The sequence below is a fragment of the Heliangelus exortis genome, chromosome 19, assembly GCF_036169615.1.
Source record: "Heliangelus exortis chromosome 19, bHelExo1.hap1, whole genome shotgun sequence".
Taxonomy (NCBI): domain Eukaryota; kingdom Metazoa; phylum Chordata; class Aves; order Apodiformes; family Trochilidae; genus Heliangelus; species Heliangelus exortis.
Genome location: NC_092440.1, coordinates 6402384 through 6429152, shown reverse-complemented (window position 1 = coordinate 6429152; position 26769 = coordinate 6402384). Strand labels below are relative to the sequence as shown.

The 26769-nt window shown below is 41.3% G+C and overlaps 1 protein-coding gene across 10 annotated transcripts in view; it reads left to right on the top strand.

Annotated features, from left to right (window-relative positions):
* Positions 1-26769, top strand: part of ARVCF (ARVCF delta catenin family member) — a 243566-nt gene that overhangs the window by 203491 nt on the left and 13306 nt on the right. For all 10 annotated transcript variants that reach the window (XM_071763528.1, XM_071763535.1, XM_071763536.1 and 7 more), the window contains 5 exons: positions 21609-21736; positions 22745-22895; positions 24233-24425; positions 25650-25761; positions 26355-26445. In XM_071763528.1, the coding sequence (XP_071619629.1) occupies positions 21609-21736; positions 22745-22895; positions 24233-24425; positions 25650-25761; positions 26355-26445 (675 nt within the window). The remainder of the gene's footprint in view (positions 1-21608; positions 21737-22744; positions 22896-24232; positions 24426-25649; positions 25762-26354; positions 26446-26769) is intronic.

The window sequence follows — 26769 nt, the reverse complement described above, 5'->3', positions numbered from 1 at the left end:
CAGTTCTCACCTCTCTGCCATGAGCAGGGACACCTTCCACTGGATCAGGTTGCTCAGGGCCCCAACCAACCTGGCCTTGAACACTTCAAAGGAGAGAGCAATGCTAGTATTTTTTTTTCTCTTTTTTTCTGGGAATTTGTTTGCTTTAGAGAGGAATGAATGGGAGCAATTCTTTTTCCAAAGTAATAAACCAGATTCTCTTTTTCTTCTGATTGCTCTTAGTTTTCTAGTGGAGATTTTGCTGCAGCGCAGCATTTGAGCAGCCCTAAAACCATTTCTAAGCCTGTAATAATTTTATGTGCTAGGCATTCTGGCAGGGGAAAACTTCCAGTTCAGGGCTGTTATCTGTGGTAAACTGGATAACGTCAGACAGGAGAATTTGCAGTGCTTTCAGAAGCTGTCTCATCTCATATTAAAAAGTAAATATAAATGTTCTAGCAGTGTCCAGAGTACTGCTGTCCTCATGAGGAAAGATGGTGGAACAGAAGCTTCTTGTTTCTTCTTTGCTGAATGAAGAATATTTTTTTCTGACAGTTGCAGAGAGAGAGGATAAATTTTTGGGGTATTGATAAGAACTTGAAAAGAGCTATATGAGAATGGGACAGCACTGTCAAGAAATCATGAATGCTGTCTTCAGAACCTTGCTAAATGTAGTACTTTTAAAAATTTCCTGCTTCTGTAAAGGGGAGAAAAAAAAGTCTTGCTGAAATCCCTTCCCCAGTATAAAGTAGGTCATTGATAGTGGTGTTGGCTGTCTCTGCAGTGTGTTCTCTGCTGCACTATCACAGTTTGAATGCTGATTTCTCCTGTGTGCACATTAACTACAAAGTACAGTACAATTCCTTTGCTTTGTTCAGAGTCCTTATTTCTGAGCAGGAATAGTGGCAGGAAGCTCATGCAGTGGGGGGAAGATCAGGATTAATCATATCTGTGCAGAGGAAAGCAGTGTCTCAGATGGCAGACTGTGTGATAAGGTTTTCTGAAAAGAATCAGCATTGATATGTGTCAGCCCTCTGAAGATGTTCTAAAGGTTCTAACATTTAATCCTCCTGGTGGGAAGGTGTTGGATTGCCCATCTCTGTTCATCAGTGCTGAAGCAAGGAGAGTCCAGAAAGGCAAAACAGCTTTCTAGATGAAATCAGCAGGTTATTGCTAGCTAAACCCAGACCTCTGGGCTATTTGGTTTAAGCAAATCTCTTGACTTCTTGTTTATGTGCACATACAAACAATGGCATAAAATTCAGTGCCTTAAGGTGCTTTGGTTGTTGAAGTTCAGCTATGGTTTCAATTTATCTCATTAGGGAGCTGAAAGTTTTTAGCCATAAGGAGACAAGCACAGGTACATTTCAGCCTGCTGGATGAGCTAACTCGTTCTCTCCTTTAAATTAGTTATTAAAGTGGTTATTAATTTATCTTTTCCATTTTTATTATTTAAGCTTACTTGCACTTTAAAGGGAATGTAAGTTCAGGAGAGTCAAGCAGAAATACTGAACTAGTGCTAAAGCTGCTTGTAGTTGAACAAACCTATTTTGTTGTGGAGGGACCTCACAGAAAAGCTGAATTTATTTGAAAGCTCAGCTTTGTGTGTACACTTACCCTGGTCAGCAGCCTGTGTGGGTAGAGAATGAGATCTTGGGTGAACTTGTCAGCAGGTGAATTTCTTCTTTTTCCATTATCTGAAATCCCCAATCGCTTTCCTTGTAGCCTGGTGCTGATGATAGATTTTCTATTCCAGGAGGTGAGTGTTTAAATTCACTTAAATCTTTTTGTTACTGCTCCAGGAAATTAGACTTCCTGGCACTGTCAGGGTAATGACTTTAACTTAGTAGATTACAAAAATGCCAGCAATTTATCTTCAGCTAAAGGCAACATGTAATGTGGGGAGAGAAGAACTTCACTGAAGCTTTACTCTGACTTTGGGTTTGTAATTAAGATTAGCTGCTGTTCTCATTTCACTGCTATTCTAATTTGCTTTCTTAAAATCTTTACAAGTTAACTAAAGCATTCACCTGCCCTTTCCAGCTCTGTTCAATCAATAATTTTGATTGTGGTATTGTGAATAAATGAGTAGAGCTGATTGATTAATAGCACCATCCACACACCTCCTGGGTCTACTAGTGGAAACTGAGGGACTGGGAAGATCTCCTCTGTAATAGCAAGTAACATGTTCTTTTAATAACATCCTTTTAAGTATTTCATGCACATTATTGAGAATTCTTATCAGAATTATTAAGTATGTTTTCTTTCTTTTTCTTTACTAAGTAGAGTGTTCATTTTGGTCCTGTGTGTTTTTCATAATTTACAAAGCAGTGAAAGATTTCTCATGTGTCTTCGAGTGCTTTGAGTCAGACAAAATCTATTTCCTTGAACATGAAAATTCCCAGATGGAGCCTGCCCTTGCCAAATTTTTTCCAGCCTGGTACCTGTAAATCCTCACTCTTTTTTTCTCAACATCTGTGATGAATTTGGAACAGACAACTGTGGATTTTTCCTTTGTTGCCTACACACTCTTTTCATAGCTGAATGCTAATTGTTCTGGAATACTCTGCTTTTATTTATTTTATCTTCTTCAATTCTTATGTTGAGCTGCTTGGTTTTGTTCAAAGTTGGCCATGGCAGCAGGTTCTTCTGTGGCCCACTGAGAGGTGCTCTACAGGTGGAAGTTCTTATTTGTGGTCTTTATGGACCTGTTAAATTTGATTATGTAGAACACAAATTGTATGTTTAGGGCTGAAAATGGAGCCTTTGAAAAGTTATATGGTGAAATGCAGCTGGAATGTGAATTGGAGGCCCAGGAGTCCTATTACGTCTTTTGTCTTGTTTCTGCCCTAACATATCTTCTTCCAGTGAAAAGAATAAGTATGAAATAGCTTGTTGTTATTACCAGGACAATTCCAGCAGTTTTATCTAGTACCAAGTGTAGTACAGAACAATGGTTGTGTTCATTTCAAGTAGACCAGTGTCAATTCAACGCTTTTCTCAAGTGTTTATGACCCCTCTAAATTCTGCCACTAATTCTTTTTGGTTGTTAATACAATTCTATCCTATGGCTTTCTCTCTTTGGAGATTGTTGAGGAAACAAATATTTTTATGTGAGAAATACTAAAGATACAACTGAAACCCTACGCAGTAACTATGTACAGTACAGCACTGCTGAGACTCACAGCTCTGCTCTGTGGGGCTTAGTTATTCCACCAAATCATCTGAGAGGAATTTGAGACCATTACAGGACCAGCTCTCACTCTGGTGTTATCTGTCTGCCCAGGAATGTGAAGAATAGTGTTGGCTTTGCATTCTGGTAATTGCTGCCATTTTTGTCAAATCCTTGCACTCTCGCTTCTGAGAATGCCTGAAATTGCAGCTCTGAGCCCTGTGCTCCTGGCCCTTCCTTCATCTGGGGGGACATCCAGGCAAGAACTGTTAATTACAAATGAGACAGGCTAGAGCCCTGGCAGAAGTGAAATGGCTTCTGTGGAACAGAAAAACTCTTACAGCTGTAGTAAGGAGAAGAACAAAGTTTGTGTGATTAGACTGTCCTATAAATTGCCCGGATAAGGGAGATTTACTTTTGTGTCAGGAAGATTTAATATGGGAACTTGAAGAGTTCTGCTACATGGAGGGGCTACATAACCCATGTGAACTGGAGGAGAAATTTCAACTGTGATAGTTATGTATTTCTAACACCTCCCCAGCCCCAACAAGGCTCTTTTATAGTCTGAATGTCTTTTTCAGTTTCAGGTTATGTAGGTTTGAAGTTTAAGCTGAGGAAGCAGTGGCAAACAATTTCTGGGAGCAGGAGGTCAGAGGAATGATTGTAGTCATATCAGAATTTAATTCAGCTCTATATTTACACAGGGTTGAGAGTATGAAACTTTTCATGAAGTCATAAGGTTGTTGTTCTTGTCCATAACTTCTTGGCAGCACTATAATTTTGTTTCTCTGTAGAACTTCTTTTTTTTCCCTTTTTTATTTCTACCTCTGTCTTAACAGCTGGAGATCACATGCAAGACCAGTTAGGAAAACAGCTTTCTTTCTGAGTTGTTTCAAACTCTTACTTCTGAATGAGAAAAAGCCTGAGTCACCCCTAAGGTACTTTGGCTTTCCTAGAAATAGTGAATGAGCATCTACAACTATTCCTTCTCTTTATCCTTCTCTTGTCTTAAATGTTCAGTCTTCCTCAGTGTGTAGAGGGGAAAAGATTGTAGTTGAGGATAAAATTCTCTTTCTCTACCATTAGGTTCTTTCACCTGTGACTCTTGTGGGACTATAAAATAACTCCAGTAGTCAGCTTCCAGCTCCTTTTTTGCCTGTGGCTGACACCCAAGAATATGGATCAATTATAATACCTAGCAGCATCTTCAAAAGACAAGAATCCCAGGTGGTAAATTCCTTTTCCAACTTGATATGACTTTGTGTCCAAGTTATAAATGCACAGAAAATGAGACTTATGCATGTGGTTATAATGCCTTAAACTAGAACAGCCTATATATGCTGCATTATAAAGTAGCCTATGAACAACTAAACAGCAGGAGCTCCACTCAAGCACATGGTAATTACAGCAGCTACTAAGGAGATGGAGTGATGTGGAGCTTAAGCAAAAGACAGAGCTGGAAGTAAGAAAGTGCATTTTCACATTCCAGCCTTACTATTGACTTGCTGAGTGGCCTTGGGCAAGTTAATTGCATTCAGATGCCAGGGTTGTAGTGATCTCATTCATGAAGTGTCTGCTGCTTCCACTGCCCCCACTAGAATAAGCACTGGTATTTTCACTGCTGCTGTGATACCCAGTGCAGCTGGAGCATACATGGTATGTTCACAAAAACAGCAAAATGCTGCCAGAGTATTGTGTGTTACACAACTGTTGCTAGCACCACAGTGATAGTGATAGAAAAAACAAATTTAAAAAGTAGTCTCTGTTAAAGGTGGATGGTGATGGCAACCCCAGTGGTGTGTTGTGTGAATGGGGTAGGAGTTGATGTTGTAGAGAGTATTCTGAAAATGTGAAGTATTGTGAATTGCTTGGTATTCTTCCTATGCATATTACACTTACTGTGTATTTTTATGGAGGAGTTAAACTATGTTCTTTATGATGCTCTTTATAGACAGTTCAATACAGTAACCAATACATAACTCAAGACCTGGCAAGTTTCATGGCACAACTACAACACTTACTTGTAGCAACATATGCTCTCTGGCAATGTAGATTCTTAACCCTCCAACCAAAGATTGCATTTTCATTTCCTTTACACTTGGCAAATGTTTCTGCAGATAAAATAATAAATGTTGGAAAGTGATAATTTTTGGTCTTTTTTTTTTTTTTTGTTTTCACAGCCTCCTATGCACTTTTTGCTCCAGCAAAAAATGGTTGCTACATTTCTTTCCCCACCCTTTGGTTTGTGTATATGTTTTTGCAAGTCTCATTTAGCATTTCTATTCTACAAGCAATTCTAATTGTTACTGGAAAATAGAATGCCTGTTATAACAGAGCATGGCTCATTATACAGATGCTGTTCAAGGGCTGTTTATAAAATGAGAATGTGCCAGGAATGTCTGCCAGGAATAAAAAGCAGGAATTTGGTGGGGAGGTGCTTATCCCACGGAACTGTAACTGCCTGATTCCTGGGATTTAGTCGCTGCAGTGAAGAACTTGCTCTGTCCATCCCTCACTGTTGCATTGTGTCAGGTTTTTGCTGTGCTGTTTACTCAGTTCCAGCTAAGCAGCAGCAACAGTGAAAGCTTAGAGATTTTTTTCCCCTCCTTTCAGCATAAGCGTAAAAAATGAGATGATACTCTGAAAAGAGGTGTAAATCAGAAAGTTGTCCTGGTTGCCTAGCCAGTATTATTGTGAAGCTCAAAAAGGAGGAACTCAGCTTCTGGTGGAATTAAAAAGGAAATTTCAAGTCAAAATCAATTACAGAAACCTTGTTGCACTAAGTTACAGTTGTCTCCAGTGTCTATCAAAAGCACCGCAGCAAAGTTCTGCTGACAAAGCTACTTGACGAGTTAAGAGAACAGCAGAAAGTTTCAGAACAGCTGAGGCAGAAAAATGGTGTAATGTTGATTTAAATCCCCTGCCAGATTTCCAGAAATAGTGTGTGCATAAGTAAAGGAAGTAGTTATATAGCTCCAGGTGAGTGTTATGAAGGCTGTGCCTTTAGGAGTAGTAGGAATGTGGGTAACTTTCTCAGAGGTCTACGTGACCCAAATGCTTTCAAAACTCAACAGTAGACAGATGTCTCTCAAATTTTACTTAAAATACCTGGCTGGGATGTTCTGGCTGTCCCATCTGATACTCTTTTGCCCACAAACATGCAGGCTAATGCCCCATAATTAAGTGTTGGAACAGGTTCCCCAGAGAGGCTTTGAAGGGTTCTCTCTGTCACTGAAGTGTTTGCAGACGTGACTGGACAAAGCCATAACTTGGCCTAAATTCAGCATTTAGCCTGCTCTGAGCAGGAAGCTGGCCCAGGTGACCTCCCACACTCCTTCAAGCTGGGTGTTCTGTGTGACTTGTTAACTGATCACGAAGTCAGTCAAATAAAGGCTGTCTGCAAAAAAAAAAAAAAAAAAAAACAACAAACCAGCACATTTTTTTGGGGACAAGGTTTTTCCAAAACAACTTGATCCATGACAGTTAGCTAGGTAACTTGGATGGGAAGAAGAATGAGTCCATTTGCCTGTGCAGCCTGTGAAAGGAGCATGTGTGGAAAATGTATCTTAAGAGGTGGATCTCTGGTTGATTTTATTACCCACCTCACTTGCCTGAGGTATGGCTTTTTTAAAAGACAAAATATAGTTTTGCTTACAATATGTATTTTCTGTGGTGCCAGCACAGTAAACCGTGGAGTTCTCACAACACTATGTTAATCAGTAGTCAGTGTTTGAGAGTCTGCTTGTAACAGCTAATGATGGGGGAGAGAAAAGGGAATAAAACCTAAATAGTTGTGAATTTCTGAATTAATTGCAAATGGAGGTGCAAGAGATCAGGCTAGGATGCCTTCCTTATAGTGCAGCCAAGACAGAGGAAGTATGTGCAATAAGTTGTCTAGCATTTTTTCTACTTCTGCTTGAACAGTATTTATTATAGTTAATGGAGAGCTTTAATCATGGTGTTAATCTGAAAATTAGAATAAACTGGAATGTCAACTAACCTGTGCATTCTAAATTGCTGAAGTCACTGATGCTCATTAGTCAGACTGAAGCTGCAGTCATGTTTTGCAGAAAGGCAAGTAAGGAAGATCAAAAAATTAGGACTTCTGTTTTCTCTGCATTAATTTCTAGTGCGTTTACCTACACAGCTGCTGCAGACCTATTATCTGACTCATTACTTTGTAAACCACTTGAATGTGAAAGCTGCTATATAAAGCCATATTTATTTCTGTAACCCTGAGTGCTCTGCACAGGCTTAAAAGCTCCCCCTTTCTTCAGCATGACAGGGGAATGATGTGACTTAATGTCACATATACCTCTAACTGTGGATTGAAGAAAAATGACCTTGAGCTGAGAGGCAGGCATTTTACATTGTAAAGAAGACACTTAAATTTACCTGTCAGCTGGAGGGGGGGCAATCTTACCTCTGCATGGTTTAGAAAGCAGTGTCAATCCAACTGTTCATTGCTCTGAGCCCACTGAGAACTTGATTGCTGACCCAGGCATTTGCAGGTGATCAGTGTGAATGTTGATCAGTATGTGGTAGAAAGGAAAGCAGTTCTGTTTCAGCCTCTCAGGTGGTTAGTTTCAGACTTGAATTTTCTGGCTGGCTGTAGGGGAAAAAAGTAATTAATTGCAGGAAAAGTTGTTTGTTTAGGAACAGGCCAGGATTCAGGCCTATCTGAAAGGAAAATATGCAAAGAGCAATCCTTTCCCCTTATGTCCAGTTCAGTCATGTTTTGCACACCTTGCCACCTCCTTACTTGATGAATATATTGGTGCATTTGTATGAGATATTTAGAGCAACTTCATATTCTTTTTTACCAGTAGCCTCAGCCAAGTTGATGTACCTGGCACACTTGTGACAGACTGCTTGAACAGGCTAAGTCTAGGTAGACAAGACAGAAATAAAGTGGAAGGGGAAAGGGGGACACAGTGCAGCTTGGTGTGCAGGCACATGGCATTTCAGTGGCAGAGCTGGGAATAAAGATGATGTTTCCTGATTCCTAAAGCAGTGTCTTTCTTGCTGGCTCATGCTAACAAGTCAGGTAGCAAGCCCACTCCATTTGGAAATGTCACTTCTTGTCCTTATCATGCAAAGCCTGGAAGAATATTTAATCTAATGAGTTTTGTTTTGAGACTTCACAACCAGTGAATCTGTAATCTTGTCCTGCTGAGAGTTTAAAAACTATGAGTGAGGAAAGCATCTCCAAAGGCTCGTTCAAAATGTGAGGATACAAGAGTAAGATCTAGAGAAAGGATCTGCCTTATCTGGCAAAATGAAGTGTCAAGGATTACTGAGAGGGTTAATTGTTTTGTCAAGTGTTTGGGATTTCTCAGGTGTGGGTGTTAGGAGGGTGAGACCTAATCCCATTTATTCAATTACACAGATTGCTGCCTCCAGGTGAGTACTTCCCTTCAGGTTACTGCTTGTGTCTAAAATGTAAGACTTGGTAAATGCATGCATGCCTTAGGTTTGGGCAGTTCTGCAAGATCTTGCTTAATAGCTAAATTCTAACAAGCAGCTCATTTCCAAATCCTATGTACCTGCTTGCTGAAAGCAATGCTGAGATTAAACCCACTGAAATTCAACTGTATTGGCACTTTCCTGTGTGGCTGGATCCCAGCTTCCCTGAAACACTTAAAATGTGGTGCCCCTCTCCTCACTGCAATCTGGAGACTGTTTCTAGATCAAGCTACAGACTCAGATAGCCCATGAGAAAGGGTTATCAAGGTTATAAAAAAGGTTATAAAAACCATCAGGCATATAAAAATTATTAGAAACTGGTATAGGTTGTAACATTATGGAATTTTTTTATGTTCTTGAAGAAGTATCTCACCTTATTTACGCTTATACTGTCCCTTTTAGAGTTTTCTGTAGGCAGGAACAGCCTCCAGAGTAAATGTCAGCTTATGCTTTAAATCTTTTACATAGGTAGTTTTAAACTTAGTTTTTAATTGCATAACATTACCATAAGAAAGCTGCAGTGAAACTGAAAACTGTCCTAAACAAAGTGGCTATTGGTTTAGGGAGCTTTTCACTATTACAGTGGTGATGAAGTGGTTTCAAAGAAGCTGTCAGAGTTGCTTTAGAGGTAGTGGCTGATGTGGCTTTGTTGTAAAATTTCTCATATGAATTTCTGGTGGTTTGTGAATGTGAGCTATGCCTGTAGGATGGCCAGGCTGCAGCTGGGTCCTGTGTAGAGTTCCTCTGTTTCCTCTGGAAAAATGTCTCTGTGCTTCCTGTGTTCGTTCCAACTAAGTAGCCCAAATGTGTGGGTTTGGATAACTAAGCCTTCTAAGAGCTACTTCTCTCTAGATCATGTCTTATCTCACAATTTGGTCCAAATCCAGATTTTATGGCAGGATCTGTATTTCCAGGAAACCTGAATTCTGTGGGCAAAGCTGATTTTGTGTCAGTTCTGCCTGTGATTGCCAGGTATTAGATATTCAGTCAGTGCATTATGTTTACATTTAATAGAAACTTCTGTGATTTTCCCATGTGATTTTCCCTCCCAGTCCATCCTCATTCAAATGAGGGAGAACAGCAACACCTTTTCTTGCCTCTCATCATCTGTTACTCCTGCCTCTATATGGTGCTTTCAGGATTGGTGGAAAATCTCTGTTCTTCTAGGCATTAAGATTTTTAGCTTATGCTGAAATCCATGAGAATTCAGTACCCAAATTCTGTAGCTTGAAAACCTGGGCTGGAAAAATGTGTTTTTTTGTTAAGAGAAGTTGAAGAAAGCCTCCTGTTTGTGCTGCTTCCGCTCTGGCTTGACATTTATTTGACATTGAAAACTTAAAATTCTTTTTCTTGGATGCTTGGTAGATACTTGAATTGCCTGACAGCAGCAGAGTGACTGTAATTGAGACAGATTAGAGGCACGGGGCTGCCTTTGGGTGTGTGTGGCAGCTTTCATGAAATGGAGAGAGGAGCTGAAACACTTTTGACTTTGGAAATTGTAGCAGGAACTAATTAGCAATTGGAGGACACAAAAAGTATTGGAGGAAGTGTTTGGGTTGGCTTATAATAAATTATTTAATAACATGAGGGAGTCTTTCCATATGGCACTTGCTTGTAAAGTGCTTATAAAGGCAAGATTGCAGGATTCCTCTTGTAATGAACCAATCAGGCTTCCAGAGTCCCGGTGATTAGGAGTCATTAGCCTTCCATAGGCTGAGACTGGACCTGCTAGCTTCTTCTCAGCTTGGATTCTGATAACCTTTCACCAAGAGAGGATAGTTGCTCATATCCAGATGTTTCCCTCTTACTGGGAAGTATTTTGAAGTGTTTGTTTCCATGAGGGTAGATGCACTTGAGAATAGACACATTTATTATTCCTTCTTATTTGAGGAACTCAAGCTGTGTTCTGCTGCCCTTCACTGCCTTAAGCAGATAGGCCACTAACAAGCAACTGTATTTCCTTGAATAATCAAACACCTGTGTAGTGGCTTATGACCATTTATGAGACTTTATATAAAAATCATTATGAGAAGTGAAGCATGAGTAACCCGGAAAGAAGCTTTCAAATTGGCTTCTGAGTGTAGTTCAGTACGTGTGAGCTCTATAATATTTTGGGGTTTTTTCCTTGAAGTTTTTTCCCTTGGCACTGAACATAAAACTCAGACAAGCTGTGAAGGGGAGAACCTGACAGGTGCCAGCCCAAGTGGAAACACTGTCTGTCGATCTCTGCTGCTGCTCTAAGCAGTACCCATTGCTGATGCATCCAAATGCTGGCAGGAGTGTGCAGGCTTTCAGAGCAGAGCAGGAAGTCCCTCAGCAGCAGGACAGTGTTTTGAAGCACAGTCAGTGGAATCCCCATAGCCTCATGCCTGACAAAGCAATCCTTTTTCTGTAAATCCCCTGGTAATGGAGGCTTTGGCTTTGCCTTGATGGTTAAAGATTCAGTGGTGGCACTCCAGTGCATAAAGGCAGACAAGGGCTGACCCCACAAGGTGCTGTGGGTCCTCCCCACACCCTGACTCACCACAGACCCAGTGGAGAGAAGAAACAGCATCCATGGAAGTCTGGAGGAGTGTGGCCACTTCATCCAGGCAGAGCAGAGACCACTGGCTGCAGTCAGCCCCTGACACCAGCCAGGCTGCCAGGGCTGAGGCTGCTGCCTTCCCTTAGCTGCCAGCTCTGCAGAGTCACCTCAGTGCTTCCCCATCCCATGCTGGATCCTACAGCTTGGAGCTGTGTAGGGCTGTGGCCTCTCCTGCACTCCAAATGCCCACATAAGCTGTCACTAACCAGCCTGCTTTGTTCACTTTAAGGCATCTCACATGGGAGGGCCCTGAGTGGGACCATACCCAGCCTTGTGAGCCAGTGCATTTCATACAGTCTGTCTTGGAGATGGGAAAGAAGATGCTTAAGAGGTCTGCTGTGATGAGAAAGCGTTTCCCCTACTTTGTCCACCTTTCTTGCATAACTGGGTACTTAGTGTCTGAGAGGTGTGGGTATTGCAACTAAGTAAGCATCACCATGTAGGTTTCTTTCTTCTGCATTGCAGCTGTCTTCTGTAGCATTTCTTCCCCTTTTCCGTGCTTCCCTACTTGCTGAGGTTTTCTGACAGTAAGTTTTTAAAGCTGTTCAACATCTGAACCATTCTGGATAATGTCAGAATCTTTTTAATAAAGTAAATTTATTTAAGTGGCATCTGGAGCCAAAGACCAGTGCATTATTCTTTTTGCAGTAAGCTTTTTTCTGCAGACAAATTTCTACTACTGAGCTGGGAGGAAGCTAAAAGCTCCTTAGTTTCCTGGAATCAAAACAGCTGATTGGCATCTGGAACCGCAAAGCCAAGTTTTACAGGAGCCTGAGGCCAAAAAAGGGCAATTTGAATCACATGAGCCTTAGTTAAACACACACAAAAGACCAGAGGAAAGAAAATGGTTAGGTCCAGGCAGCTACAAGTCGAATGAAGGAGTCCCTTAACAGTGCTGTTGATTTTCTGTGATGGCTGTAGTTCTGAGACATTTTTGTGTTATGAGGCTTTTGGACTTGTTGGTAAGATACAGCAACACACTGTATTTTATTACTGGACATAGCTGTGGTGTGATTTTAAAAAAAATTTTTTTAATGTGTTTTCCTTCAGGGAAGTATCTCTCTCTTTATTAAACACATTTGATACAGTAAGCTCGAACCTGTAGATGGCTGGGCTGGACAATTAGGCAACTGCACTAGGAACAGCAGTGAAAAGTCTGTCTTAGATCTCGGGTCTCTTCAGCTGCATCACTTGGCAGCACTGATCAGCAAGCAAGTACCATGCTTTACACAGTTTTGTAAGGAAACCCACCAGGGTTTGTTTTTCTCAGTTTAAGGAAAAGTCCATGAAAGCACACGTGCTCTGGCATGTGTATATGAATGTACAGTTGTAAAAACACATTTGTTTATATAATGTGAAAAGTAATCATTTTTCTCAAGTTTCCATTACTCATCAGTTTTGCCAGCCATCTCTCTGTCCTGTTGTTCCTTCGGGAAAGCTTAGCTAAATGGAAAAGGCTTTCAGTATGCTCAAGAAAGCTGTGAATTCAAGCCCTACCAATGCAGAAAGTAAGCAAGTTCCAGCCTAGAGATTCCTCTATTTAAAAGCTTTCCCCATTAATGAGAGGTCCATTTTCACACCTCCTGGTACCAAATGAGGCTTCCTGTAGTGTTGCCTCATTACTGTGTCATTCCAGAGTTGCAAATGGGGAATGATCTTCGGCTTTGCAATGCATTGGGATTATTGTGGTGTCCTGAGACCTCCTCTGGGCTTGTGCTTGCAGTTCTGAGAACAGTAAATTGACAACTCTCTGAGCTTCTGGATTTTCTACTGGTGTAACTGGCCCAAATGCAGGAAGGCAGACGAGCCATACGGGCTGGGCAACGCTCTTGTAGCATGGATTGTGCAGTGTTTGCAATTGCTATCTGTGGCTGAAAAGGAGGGGTGACAAAATAGAGCACAAGGAGAGACCCCTCAGGGGATATGAGCGATCACCAAGCGCTACCATCTGGGTCTTTTCAAAGAGGAGAAAGAAAACAAGTCAGTCGTGTAATTCTGGGCCCTTGTAGAGACAGAAACAGACATGTCAGAAGCAACCCTGGTCAGTAGGAGCAGCAGCACTGAGATCTAAAGTAATAAGCACGGACGTTTGACCTTGTCCACTGTGGTTCTATTATTCCTGTTATATAGCAGACAGCATCTGGAAATTCAGGTTTTTCCTCACAGGGAAATATAATAGATTGACAACATGCTTGGTATTGATCTTGTATGGATGGGCCAAATTGCTGTCTGTTTAAGAAGTCCCCAGTGCAATGCACATCATCACTGTGCCCAGTGTCCTTTTAATATCAGCTGTTAGAGACATGTCCAACCTGAAAGCTTCAGGAAGAAGCTTCCCCGGAGGCACAGGCAGGAATGCCCACATCTAGAGAGTATTTGCATGGCTGCTTCTGGCATATTGATCCACTGTCAGAGAGATCACCAGCCTGATATGCCTAATCTGTCTTTTGTCTTAAGGTATTGTACTAGTTCAGACAAGAGTAAACAATGGCCCTTAAGACTGCCACTGAAACAGAATTTCTCCAGGCTAGAGAGTGTTGACCTCTAGCTTTGAGTCTCAGGTGTGCCTGAGCTGTGTGTGCTGTACCCTTGCAAGGCTGGCAATGTCATGCTGTGAAACCCTGCAGAGCTGGCAGACCTTTCGTGAGAATTGGTTTTGAACCAAGTCCCATTTTGAGATTTTGCAGTGGTGATGCAGAGCCTGGAGTGTGTCAGAGGGGCAAGCACCATGGTAAGCTCGTTATGGAAAAAGGGGAACCTGCACTTCCAAACGTTGTGCTTGATAGCTCATAAAACAGACTCCAATGTGTTTAGTGTGTGTGAGAGAGAGGAGAGGCTGCTGTTTAATGTTTGATTTAGATATGTCACATTTCAAAACAGACTTGCTTTTGGAATAACATGATTGTGCTGTTACCTTTAAAATACACTGAATTCAGTTATCACTGTGACATAAAAAAATAACTTTGGATCAGAGAAACTCACAAGAAAGCAAGTGTTAACATTTCATGTACTGTACTTAAAGTTTCCAAGGTCAGATGCAAGTCTTCTGGGACTTGGGGTGAAAGAAGCTTTTTACATGAACCAACCATTTTAATCATTCAGCCATAAGGTGCAATGTTAACTTTGGGGGCAAAGCATTGTAGCTTGTAACAATGGTGTTCCTCAAAAACAAAGCCACTGCCAAAAATTACATAGAAATGTTTAAATGTGTTGCAGTTCATCCCCCATGCCTCCTTACCCTTTCAGTGGAGACTTTGAGCAACTCTCCCTTCTCAGCCTGCCTGCCAGGGATGTCCTGCTCTTCAGTAACAGATCTTCAGGGACAACACATTCCCCTTTTGAACTAGTAGCTTGGGTAGTGCTCTAGTTATCTGCAGCAACATTCAGATCCTTATTAAGTATTGGTCCTCCAGAGCCTTTACGACTGATTAGTGAGCAGAGGAGAGAAGATTGTTAACAGAGCATCTCCAGTTGCCAAGAGACTTGGTTGCATGTGCTTGAAAAAAGCCTTTGTTATTGGGCAGTGTGTGAAACGCTGTTGGGAGAAACGCTGCGTGCAACCTCTTTGGAAAGGGGAAACTATTAGCTTTAAAATGTGTATTCACAGAAAACTGAATTGCTGGAACTCGCAGAAGGTCAAAATGGGTTGTGTTTAATTGAGCCATCTCCTTGTTGTATTGCATATTCCTTGGATATCAAGTGGAGTATAACCAACCTCTTACAAAGCATACTCTGTAAGAGAAGTTACTTTGATGACAGCTTGTGGAGCTTGGGAAATGTAAAGAATAATAGAAATGGCAAAAGACAGTTTGCTTTCCCAGGCATACTTACTTCTCCTGTGCTGCCTTGCCTTTCTATTTTCTTTCCGTGCTGCCTTTCTGTCTTCCCTGCAGTTGGCCCAACTCCTTGTGTTGTTTCTTGCATACCTCTTCACTTGGTAGTGCTGGTAACATTCCTGTTAGATCGTTTGGAGTGAGGGGTTGCTTCCCTTTTTAAGCAGCGTGCCATTGTTTCTTTCATCGTGGGAGTGTGTGGTGAGCTGGGAAGACTTTACATAGTTTTAGAAATGTGTGTGACTTAGTAGATTAGTTAGAAAGGTCACACACTATGGTGTTCATTTTCTAAATAGCAGATCTCCTCTTAAAAATTCCCTTAAGCCCCATTTGAGTCTTGTGTGTCTTGTATTATTCTGGTTGTTCTTTTCAATCCTATTCAAAGGCTGCTCTTTCTGTCTTCAAAGCTTCCGCTCAGTGGTGGATGCTGCAATCTTGGTTCAATCTCTGCAGTAAGTGCAGTACCTGTCCTGACTTGTATTGTACCTTTAAGTGAAAGCTATAGGCACCATTCAGAACTTTCCTCCTATTATTTCTTCATCATTGCAGAAGTTTGCTGTTGCCTCTGTTGTATGACACTCAGTATTCTACATGTATCTGCATCGAGCTGCATTCTCCATCGATTATGCCAAGCATTTGGCTCTGCTGGAGCTGGCTGCGTTTCACTGCTGTTAAGCCTTTCAATTAGAAGAATCTTGCAAGTTTATGTTGGCATTCAAGCTGCTTTGTGCACCGAGTGCAGAAGCACACCATGCAGATGGAATGGAGCTGATGGGTCGTTTTTTTAAGGATCTGATTACTGTTTTTATAAAAGTAACCAGCTGTCTCCTCCTGCCTTCTATGGGGTTTTTACATGTAGCCTACTATAAAATCATACTGTAGGGTGAGAAGTTCCTGGAAGGGGGGAATTGAACTGCTAGACTAATTTTCTGCTTACGTGTTCTGCAAACATTTCTGTAGCAAATAATTCCAAATTCTGGTTTACAAATGTTTAACTTGCAAACAATGAACTTCACAGGCTGTAATGAAGCTTCCAGCCAGTTGTTGGCAGAGGGCAGGAGTCAAAGATCCTTGGAGTTTTTCTTTCCTGCAGAATCAAATTGTTCATTTCTTTTACTGACATAATTCTTTAGGTTGTGGGGTTTTTTTCCCCTCTCTCTTTTTTTTCTTTTTTTTCCCTCTGGCACAGAGCTTTCTAGTTGCTTAGGGAGCAGCTTTCTTATTCTGCAAAGCCTGTTAGTAGATGACCTTGCGGAAGCTGCAGTTCAGGCTCCTCTCGCTCCATCTGCCGGCAGCTGTCAGGGCTCATGCACAGAGCTGCCTGCACAGTGACGGCCACGTTAGCGAGTGGAGTGGTTACGGGCAGCTCAGCCCTAGACCTTCCATTCCTGGTCAGCCACACCTTCAGTGTTGTCCTGGAGTACCTCTCATAGTTTAGTTTCATCCCAAAAGGAGTTTGTGTTGCTACCATGTGTCTGTATAGGGAACCAATGCACAGTAAGTGGGAAATTTGCTTCAGAAGTGGTCTAAATCAAAACACTGATGTGAACATGCCTGTGAACACTGCAAGATTGAGTAGCTACCAGAGTTTTCTGTAGGAGTGTTTTTTTTTTCCTGGATTTAAGAGTTTTTTCATTTTTCCTACAGTATTGCCAGCTTCCTTCTAACTTTGTATGAAATTTGTCTCTCTTTTTAAACAGCAACCCAGAGTTTTTGTATGGTTAGAAAATGAAGCAGCTTGTTTCTGCTGCTACAGCAGTAGAGCTCTCATCTGACCAGTACCCACATGAGTGTAATTTCCCATGCCTGTAGGGGGGAGAATAAATCATAAATGGGATGGGTAGTGAAGGGAAGAGATTTGGCAACCTTGGTCCAAAAAGGGTTGTCTGAATTTGGGATTAAGCTGGCATATCAGAGATAGGCACCTGGTGCAGTATTTTATGTTATTGCCAGAATGCAGTTAAGTACAGGCACAGGATCAGCATTGCCAAGATGAAAGCAAATAGGTTTGTGAAGGAGATAATCCAGGAACTGCTGCATCATGCTCATGCTCTGTGCAGGGACTGAGGGCTGAATGGATCTAGACAGCTAATCACCCCCATTTAATTCCTCAGGTGTTTTCTGTTCAGGATTGAAATTGCTGTCTGTGCTGTCACTGTTCCATGGGCAAATAAAGGCAAATCCACCTGGCACCTCCTGGTAGTGTGAACTTCACACAGAACAAATCCATTTGCCAGTTCTGAGCAACTCTGCTGTGAAGAAGCTCATCTTCCTTTTTTCAGAAAGATGACTACTGCATGTTAGTGAAGATGATTCTAATATGGAAGATCTTCCTTGATAAACACATTCATGCCATTAGCTGCTGGGAATGTTTAGGTGCTGTAAAAATGTCTGAAACTCAGAATGACATCAGCAGCCAAGGCATCCTCCCCTTCTCTAAAAGGCACAAGCTAGTACAGTGAAGTTGTTCACTGCTTTCTGCAGTGAAAGAAAGCAATAAATGACTTATTCTTGTGCTTTTCCAGGAAGAAACAGTGTAGATTGCAACTCAGCACAAATCCGTATCCATTGGAAAAGTCTCATTTATTCTGTGGGAAATTACCATTTTAAGGGCAGTGTTGCATCTGGGCTATGATTAAAACAGCTTTTCAAATAAAAAAAGAGGATGTTTTTCTCGTTTGATGTATTACCTATCACTAATGACCCTCTTTTCTCCTTTCCATTTAAAAAATGGATATAAGCAATTACCTGTATATTGTGCAAAAGTAGCATTACCTGAAAAAATAATTAAGATTATGTTGAAATTAAGGAAATCCATTTTGAAGAGAAGCAGGTGCTTAATGGAGGTGAGACCAGCTGTGCTGCCCAGGAAACGTGCTTCAAGCGCTTCACGGGAAAATTTGCAAGGCCTTCACACAACACTGGAAGGAAATTTATAATAATTCAGACAAATTGCATCCTATAAATAGCAGAGCTGGATTCATTAGGACAGGAGGCAGATGGAGAAAATATAAAACTTATTTGTTTCTTTTTAAGGGACTATAACGCTTATGAAAAGTGTCAGCTTGCTGTCAGTGAGGGAAAAACCCTCCGGTGCAGCAGTAACTTCCTCGCTGTTAGGTTCTCATCTCTGCTAATGAGCAGCCATCCAGGAGGGGCATTCCTAATACTTTGCTTTAGCAACTCCTGCCTGCCTCTAGCTGGCATTGCCAGCTTGACAGAAGTGCTGCAGTGCTGAGAGGTGAGGGGAGAGGGGGAGACACGAGGGAGGGAGGGCAGGGTCATACATGGTGTGTAGCACTTGCTAACTCTGTTTAAAACAGATGCTAACAGGGCAGAGGCATAAATGTAGTTGCAAATTGGGGATGTTTGGAGTCAGGTGGGATTCATCCACCACACTGGCTAAGGGGTTATGCCATGAAGGAGAAATATAAAGGGGATTGGTAGAGGAAATGCTGTGCAATATTGAAGAGAGAAGGTGAAAGCATTTTTGAGATGCTCTATCATTAGTGAGTAAGGAAAAAGGAGAGGCTTTCATGCATGAAGTGATGACAGAAGGTGGGTGGGAGGGAGGTACGTGACTGGCATGAAGCTCTGTCCACAGGAGGTAAGCAGCAGCAGTGAGAGGGCTCTTGCATCTCGGTGTTTGTACACAGCGAGGTGCTGTGGGGAAGGAAGAGTGTCCAGCCAAAAAGGAAGATACAGACTGACAGAAAGGGAATGCTGAATATTATTTGTTCATGTACCTGCCTTCATCTCTTTTGCTGATTTGATATACATTTCAGCAAAGCTTCCTTAAAATAATAGTGTTCCTTAAAATAATACAACATTCCAGTAAGGTGTCCTCAGAGGTTTTTTAAGTGTTTCTGTTCAAGAAAGGAATACTGCTCATTTATCAGGCAGCAGAGTATTTTTTCTTGAGGAGTTTGTAGACTGTCAGTTCACCTTGTAAAGCAGCAGAGGGAAAAGGTGATATGAAGGTCATATTGCACTCAGATAATCACAGACTTATTTGAGCAATGGAGTAAAGCTATACAAGTGTTCATGCTTCATGCATTAACTAACTATAGTTTTTCTCAGCATTCAGTATAGAGGGCAGTGCTCCCAAAGCAAGGAGAGGACATTGGAGAAGAGGAAAGTCAGTGGTGGGATGCCTTGGAGATTGCCATCTGTTGTGGCTTGCACATATCTGTAAGGTGTCATGTAGCAAGCAAGTGGTGGCATTAAAACAGGGATATGGACACGGTAACTACCCAGTTGTTTGAGAAGAATGCAAGCACACTGGGATGCACGTGAAAAGCTGAGCATGGAAAGTATGAGCCAGCACGTGGGAGCTTATGGATCCTCATGTGTAGATCAGTTTTTTGGTATGAAAAAAAGAAACCTTTGCTGATGAAGTGTTTTCTCATTTTCAATGGGATAAATAAGCTGTGTATGTCCAGGGAGTTAACGTGCCCTGTGTTTGAGTAGTGTTACTCAGGGTTTAAAGTGTTGGATTCTGAGATCTTGGCACACGTAGCCCCACATAAATAACTAGTATTAAAACATCTAGAAAAAGAGATTTTTATATGTAAGGCTTCAATTTCTGAAAGCCTGTAGAAGCAAAGAATTTTAAAAAGAAAGAAAAAAAGATAGGATCTCCACTGGATAGAATAGCATTGTTCAATTTTCTTGCTTCTAGGTTTGATCTGAGATGTCTGAAATATGCTAATCTGTGATATGTGCTGAAAAATATGTAGATGAGAGGGGGGTGATTTTAAAGACAGGAACTGATTTGTGGTTGTAGGTTTCCTATCTTGCTAGTGGAAAACTTGCTTTGAATTATGCTACACTTCTAGGACAGCATCTTGTTATGTGAAAAACATTATTTTCTTGTGTACAAATAGTAAGTAAAAATTCTTCTGCTCAAAACAAGCTTCAGATTTCCTCTTTGCCCAAGCTCATTCACACGTTTATGCTTTCTTTCATGTTACATTTTACCAGAAATGCTTTCCAGGGTTGATCCCCACTGAACTTACTGCAAATACCCCAAAAGCCACCAATGCAAAAATATCTTCTAACTACAGTGACTGCAGAGGTGTCTATAGTGACCATAGGTTGCTTGTGCCTTCCTGAATCACTGAAGCACTTCTTGGGGATTTCACTTTTTGTTCCCATGATCTGAACAGCACCATGCTCTCTGAGATTGTGTTTGTCTGGCAAGTCCTTTAACTGGGTGCTTGCATACTCTTTCCCTCATCATTTCTGCAGTATGTCATGCCATGCTTTGTGAAGAAAGGATAGATAAAAATTGCTTCAAAATATAAAACAACTTGAAATGATGGCAATCTTACCTAAAACCTCCTTTTTAATGTGAGTAGATGGATAAATCCTAATCCTTTGGATGAGGAAGTCAAGACACGGATGCTACTGTCAGTTACTCAGCATGACAGAAGGAAATCCGAGGCAGAGCTGGGAATAGTTCTCATTCCTGTCATGCATAAACCACAAAGCTGATGCAGTGACTCTGGGGACATTTAGATAACGTGTCTGTGGCAGCCTCCCAGTGTGGTACAGTGCTGGTGTATTTCTTCACCTAATTATTTGAACTGGAGTCCAACATTCCTGCCTTTCCCTACCAGTTGAGGATTCTTGTCACTTTGACATCTTGCACCTTTCTTTTGTCACCTAAGTGTGAGAAGGGGGTGGCTGGTGTGATTGTGTAACTTACTGTCCTTGGTCCTTGTGTTTGTCTGGCCTGTGTCAGGAACAGTGTGGCCAACAGGTCCAGGGAAGTGATTCTTCCCCTGTACTGGAGAAGAGGAGGCTCAGGGGAGACCTCATCACTCTCTACCTAAAAGGAGGATGGAGCCAGGTGGGGGTCAGTCTCTTCTCCCAGGTAGCTACTTGTAAGACAAGAGGGCATGGACTTAAGCTCTGTCAGGGGAGGTTTAGGTTGGATATTAGGAAAAAATTCTTTACAGAGAGGGTTATCAGACATTGGAATGGGCTGCCCAGGGAGTGGTGGATTCTCCGTCCCCGGATGTTTTTAAAAAGAGACTGGATGTGGCACTCAGTGCCATGGTCTGGGAACCACAGTGGCAGTGGACTAAGGGTTGGACTTGATCATCTCAGAGGCCCTTTCCAACCTGGATGATTCTGTGGTTCTGTGTAAAGGTACTGAGACTGAGATAGATTTGAATGAAAACAGGTATGTGATGTGAATTTGCAACCCAGTGTACAGATGCCAAGTAAGAATTGTTGCAGACAAAGTTGTCTCTTGTCACCTTGTTATGACACATTTACTCAGCCTGCTCATCAGTACATATTGTAGCCTGATTTTCAGAAAGAATTGTTAACCTGGATACAAGGAAAGGGATCTTCAGCCCAGGTGGGTGTCCTGTGCATGAATTCTCATAGGCACTGTTTTCAACAACTGTGGATAAAATGTCCTAGATATGGCAGAACCCCTTCTTTCTGTGGTGTAGCTTTCTCTGGACTGCTCTCCTGCATGGTTAAATAAAGGTATGTTATGTCTTTATTCATACATTGCCTTCTCTACTTCTCTTCTGTTCTCCTCTTCCACCACCTGCAGGCTTTGAATTACTTTACCAGCCAGATGTGGTTCGACTGTATCTCTCCATCCTCACTGAAAGTCAGAACTTCAACACTCTGGAAGCTGCAGCAGGGGCTTTGCAGAATCTCAGTGCTGGCAACTGGATGGTGAGTGCAGTCTTCTCTTTAGTGTCTTTTGTTTCCTTTGTGTAAGTAAAGAACAAATCTGTGTCCCATATTAAGTGCAGTTACTTTGTGTGTTTTCATCTCCTTTAAAAAGGAAGGAGGTAGGAACTCCAAAAAAATTATTTCCATCTTTTTTCCCCACATAAGATTCTTTGCATTTTCTGGACAGCTGGTGTTGACACAGTGGAAGTGGCACTGATCTCATGATAATTTAACTGTGAGCAGTTTTTACTACTTAAACCATTTAACCATTGATGCATCCATTCAGGAAAGCCTGTTATTTAGATGCTTGAAAATTTAATTCATTGGATTGTCAGATTGTTCAGGAAACTGGACTCAGTGTCCTCAGATACCTTCTCTGAAGCATCTCCAACATTAATCTAATCAGTTGGACTTGATGATCTTAGAGGTCTTTTCCAACCTTAATTATTCTATAATTCTATATTCAGGAAGCTCTCTCAAAGCTAAGCCTGATCACATCTAGAACTGCATGGCAAAGTGGGACTGAGCAGCAGCCTGAAGATCAGCAGGGTGGTGTTTCACAGATGTCTTCAATATGGTATATTTTTTAATTAGTCATGAAATACAGTAAAAGCATGAAACTGGAGGTGAGGGAAGGTAACAAATGCTTTACTGTTTCCTTCCAAATGACCTCTTTTTTCCTAGACCAGGGGGATGTGTTTTCACACTGAGGTGTGTACAGTGCAGATGCTGGTGGATGATTCTCCTTCCTTCTATTTCTGTCCTCTTTCCCCAGCAGCTTGCTTGCTAAACTGTAGGATGAACTTCTACATCCTTTCTTCCTTGGTGCTTGATGAACTTGAATGATGAGTTAAGTTATAGATGCATCAACACGCACAACCTAACTAGTTTTTGCAGGAAAAAAAAACCAAACAACATCACTGGAAGAAATGCCAGGGGCTGTGAAAGAGAAGGTATGTGAACTCATAATACTTTGTGTTGTTTCTTTTCCCTTGTGTGTTTGATCAGTGGTCCACGTACATCCGTGCAACAGTGCGGAAGGAGAGGGGATTACCCGTGCTTGTGGAGCTGCTCCAGTCTGACTCTGACAAGGTTGTGAGGGCTGTGTCCATTGCTCTGAGAAACCTTTCCATGGATCGTCGCAATAAAGATCTTATAGGTATCTTCTGAGCTTTTCTTGAATAGCCTTGAGAGACCTCACATTTCCTCTCAGTTGTGCTGAGGATTTATTTTGTATGCAGTTTCCATCCATGCTATCCAAGATTACAGCCACCAAGTGAAGGGCAGTCATCTCGGAATGTATCTCCAGTCTGTTCAAACAAGCCATGGTTTGAGGGGAAATCTCTAACTTGGGAGCAAAAAGATGTAGATTTTTGTAGGAGTGGGGAGTGTGCATGGGTGTGCAGAAGAGTGGCTGGGTTAAAATGCTTCCTGTCCCTTTCTTAACTCTGGCTGACATGGCACTTGTGCTCCTGGTCACATGTGGAGGTCACAGAGATGTTGCTCCTTAGGTGCTGTTTAGGGGAGCCTTGCCCTTGGCATGCTGAGCTAACCTGGGGACACACAGTGGGCTCTAAAGTTGTCACTTTTTTCTCACTTCCTCCTTCCCTTCTCATCCTTTTGCATTGTTGTTACTTGTAGAAACTGGACACCAAACAACTTATTCTTCTTCAAGTTAGTTCTTCAGCAGTGCTCACTAGCTCCTATCCAAGGGGGGTAAATAAGAATTTGCCTGCCCACAAGCATCTTGAAGGTTCAGCTCAGAGTTGAGTTTTTCATTTAATATGTGTTTTTGCTTAAACTCTAACCTTGTCAGGCCAGGAAACATTGGTCAGACATTTAGGGTCATCATCCACATTGACACTAACAAAGAGCAAGGTGGGATTCTGCCTTAATGCATCAGGTTCTCTTCTTTAATAGTTCAGAGGTGTAGCTAGGCAAATGGTGCAGACAGACACCTGGGAGTGGTAAACTCTGGACTCCTGGTTTTTTTTCCAGTACTATACACTGAAAGGCTAAATGCACCCAGGAGGGAATACACTTACCTTTGCTGGAGGAAGGTTAATAAATGCATGGCTGCACACCTGGCCCCAGAAGGCCTATTACAGGGCTAAGCTGAGTAAGCCATGTGCGTGCATTAGCATGAATATGTGGCATTAGCAACAGCTACTGGATGCTTTTTGCCTCGGGCACTGCAAAGTATGATAGATGCTGGGTGTAAAATTCTTAATAAAAATTGCTTTTTTTTTTTGTTTTTTTTTTTAGCTTTCCCTAAATACCTTTTAGTGTTCATGATGGAGTTTGTCTTGGATATCAGCTCTCAATCACCTGGAAATAATGAATGATAAATACACTGTTAGGTTATAGTCTTTGAGGTTCAAAACTCATGCATTATAAAATTTTTTGACCTGGCAAACACCCTTTAGTTTTATCATTCAGGATGGGGGGCTGACATGATTTTTAGGGCTGACTAATGGTATCTCTTCCCTTATCTAGGTAGTTATGCCATGGGTGAGCTGGTAAGAAATTTGCCCAGCAGGCAGCAGAGATCTGCAAAGAACCTGGAAGAGGATACAGTGGTTGCTGTGTTGAATACCATCCATGAAATCATTACTGACAGCTCAGAAAATGCAAGGTCTCTGATCCAGACACAGGGCATTCAGAAGCTGGTAGCTATCAGCAAGTCAAGGTAAGTGACAGCTGAGAGCAAAATGCCTAAGAACTCACTGCAAACATGAAAATGTCACTACAAATAGCAGCTTTTGTTTTGTGAAAATATTCAAGCATCCTAACTTTTCAGAACCTTTAATTTCAGAGCAATTAATATATAGAAAGTAAAAACAGTCAGCACCTTTAATAGGTTTACCTCACTAAACAAAAAGAAGAAAGCTAATTTAAGTAGTCATTTCAGTCATGTTGAGACATGCTCTCTCCTTGTCAAATACATCTTGGCACCACGGGTGCATTTAGCAGACATCATCTGCAGTGAAACCATTGTCTTTGTTTTTAGTGCAGGAGGTCTTTTTCCTGTGGCAGTGTTCCATTCCCAGAATGCCAGTAATTAAATTTGTTTCTTTTAAGTAAAATGCTTAATGATGTGCAGTAATTGTTCTGTGCAGTAAGTGACAGGCTGGTGGTGCTAATCTGAAGTGCTAAATATTCACTCTGAAGTCCTGTTGAAAACTCAGTTCTGGCTGCTTTAGAGAAAAGTTTGTTTCTTACAGTTCAGCCAGTTAGGTGTTTCCAGTAAACTTTTTGGAGAGTAGCTGAACAATTTGTTCAGCCTTGCTATGGAATATAAGAGCCAGCCAGGAGACTACCTCCTTATTATTTTATTAGAGGGTGTTTGTGTACTGACGTCGTAAGGAATGGGTAAAATTTTGTTTTCTGCTTAGAAATAGCTTATTTTGGGTGACCCAAATTCCTTTGTAAGATTTTCTAAACCATGAAGCCACTTCATTGAATTGTGAGGAATATGCATAAGTTAGAGTGAAGGTTTGAAAAGTGACTTAGAACTTGTTTTGTTGTGGTGGGGTTTTTTCTAAACAAATCCAAGCAAGATAGAATCCATCAGGTTTGGGTTTTTTTTGTTAATGACAGCTACAAGACAAAAAGAGTTCTCCTGGCCTCAGTGTTTGCTCAGCAATATACATGAAAACCCACAGAAAACCCACAAAAATCTGCACAATTTTAAATTTTAGTTTGCTTTTTTTTGTGTGTGTGTCAGCAATTACAGATAGATACAAAGAAGCCACTGAAGGATTTCACATATATCCTATAGCTTATAGGTTCAAAGAATAGCTGCATGGAGTACTAGGTTACCTCCTGGATATTGTTTTGGTGCAAAGAGCTCAAGGTAGGAAAGTGTTATATTGCTCAATCCTTAAACTGTGAATTGTATCTTGCAAATCAGCCACTCTCCCAGAGAAACAAAAGCAGCATCTCACGTTCTTCAGATGATCTGGAGCTATAAAGAGCTACGCAATGCCCTGCAGAAGGATGGGTGGAACAAATCACACTTTCAGGTAAATATGTTGCCTGAGATTTAGTTTTGGAAATTCCTAAATGTAGTATGTAGTAACTTAGTCTAGTGTTAGAGTCTGTGGGCTTTGGTTCTGTTCTTCTAGGTGATAGAACAATGTACTGCAATCTATACAGTCACATCATCATGCATTTACTGGCTGGGTATGTTTTTCAGTGGTCTCTGAAATGTATCTTTTTAGGTTTTGGAATTATGCCACCTCATACAGCCAAATGCTCATGCCTTTAACAGGAGGAACAATTAGCATGTCTTGTCTTAGTTGTCTCTCATTTGAAACGTTCCATCTAGCAGTGTAGGGCAGCCACTGGTCTCTGCCATGTAGCCTCCTCACCTTTCCTTGTGCAAAGTTTTGCTCCTTTTACAGACCAAAATGCTGTAATTTAGGTAACACTTTAAAAATTCTACCAAAAACTAAATATGAAAATAAAAAATACTTCAGTGCCACGTTATCAACAGAAGGGGGCTTAGCAGCATCCTGTAATCTTTCTCCATACTGTTGGCTTGTTTATTGTTTGATTTCCCTTAGTAGCAATTTCATATTTATGTGATTATTATAATGTTGTGATTGGCTTGCAGTCTGTTTCTGCAACTCCAAAGAGTTCCAAAGGTACTGCTGGCAGGTCTAGCTATGATGACAGCACTTTGCCTCTTGTGGATAAAAGTCAAGGTCAGTTCTGCTCTTTATCTCCTTTTCTATTGTGCTTTACTTTCTTGTTGTCTGTTTATGTCACATCTGTGTTATGCAGTGAGAGGGTAAAAATGTATTATTTGTGTGGTGACACCCCACAGCCCTCAAATGATCAGTCCTGTTAGCTGGGTATGGCTAATATTCCTTCCCTTGTGATTTGTACACTACTGATGTTTTCTCAGTAGTGTAGTAGTTTGCATGCAACAAGAACAGTTAAATCTTGTTTGACAGTGTTCCAGGCAGTGGGCTCAGCCTTACTCCTACCTAGTACTGAAGTTCTCTCCTTTCTAAATAAATGTGCCT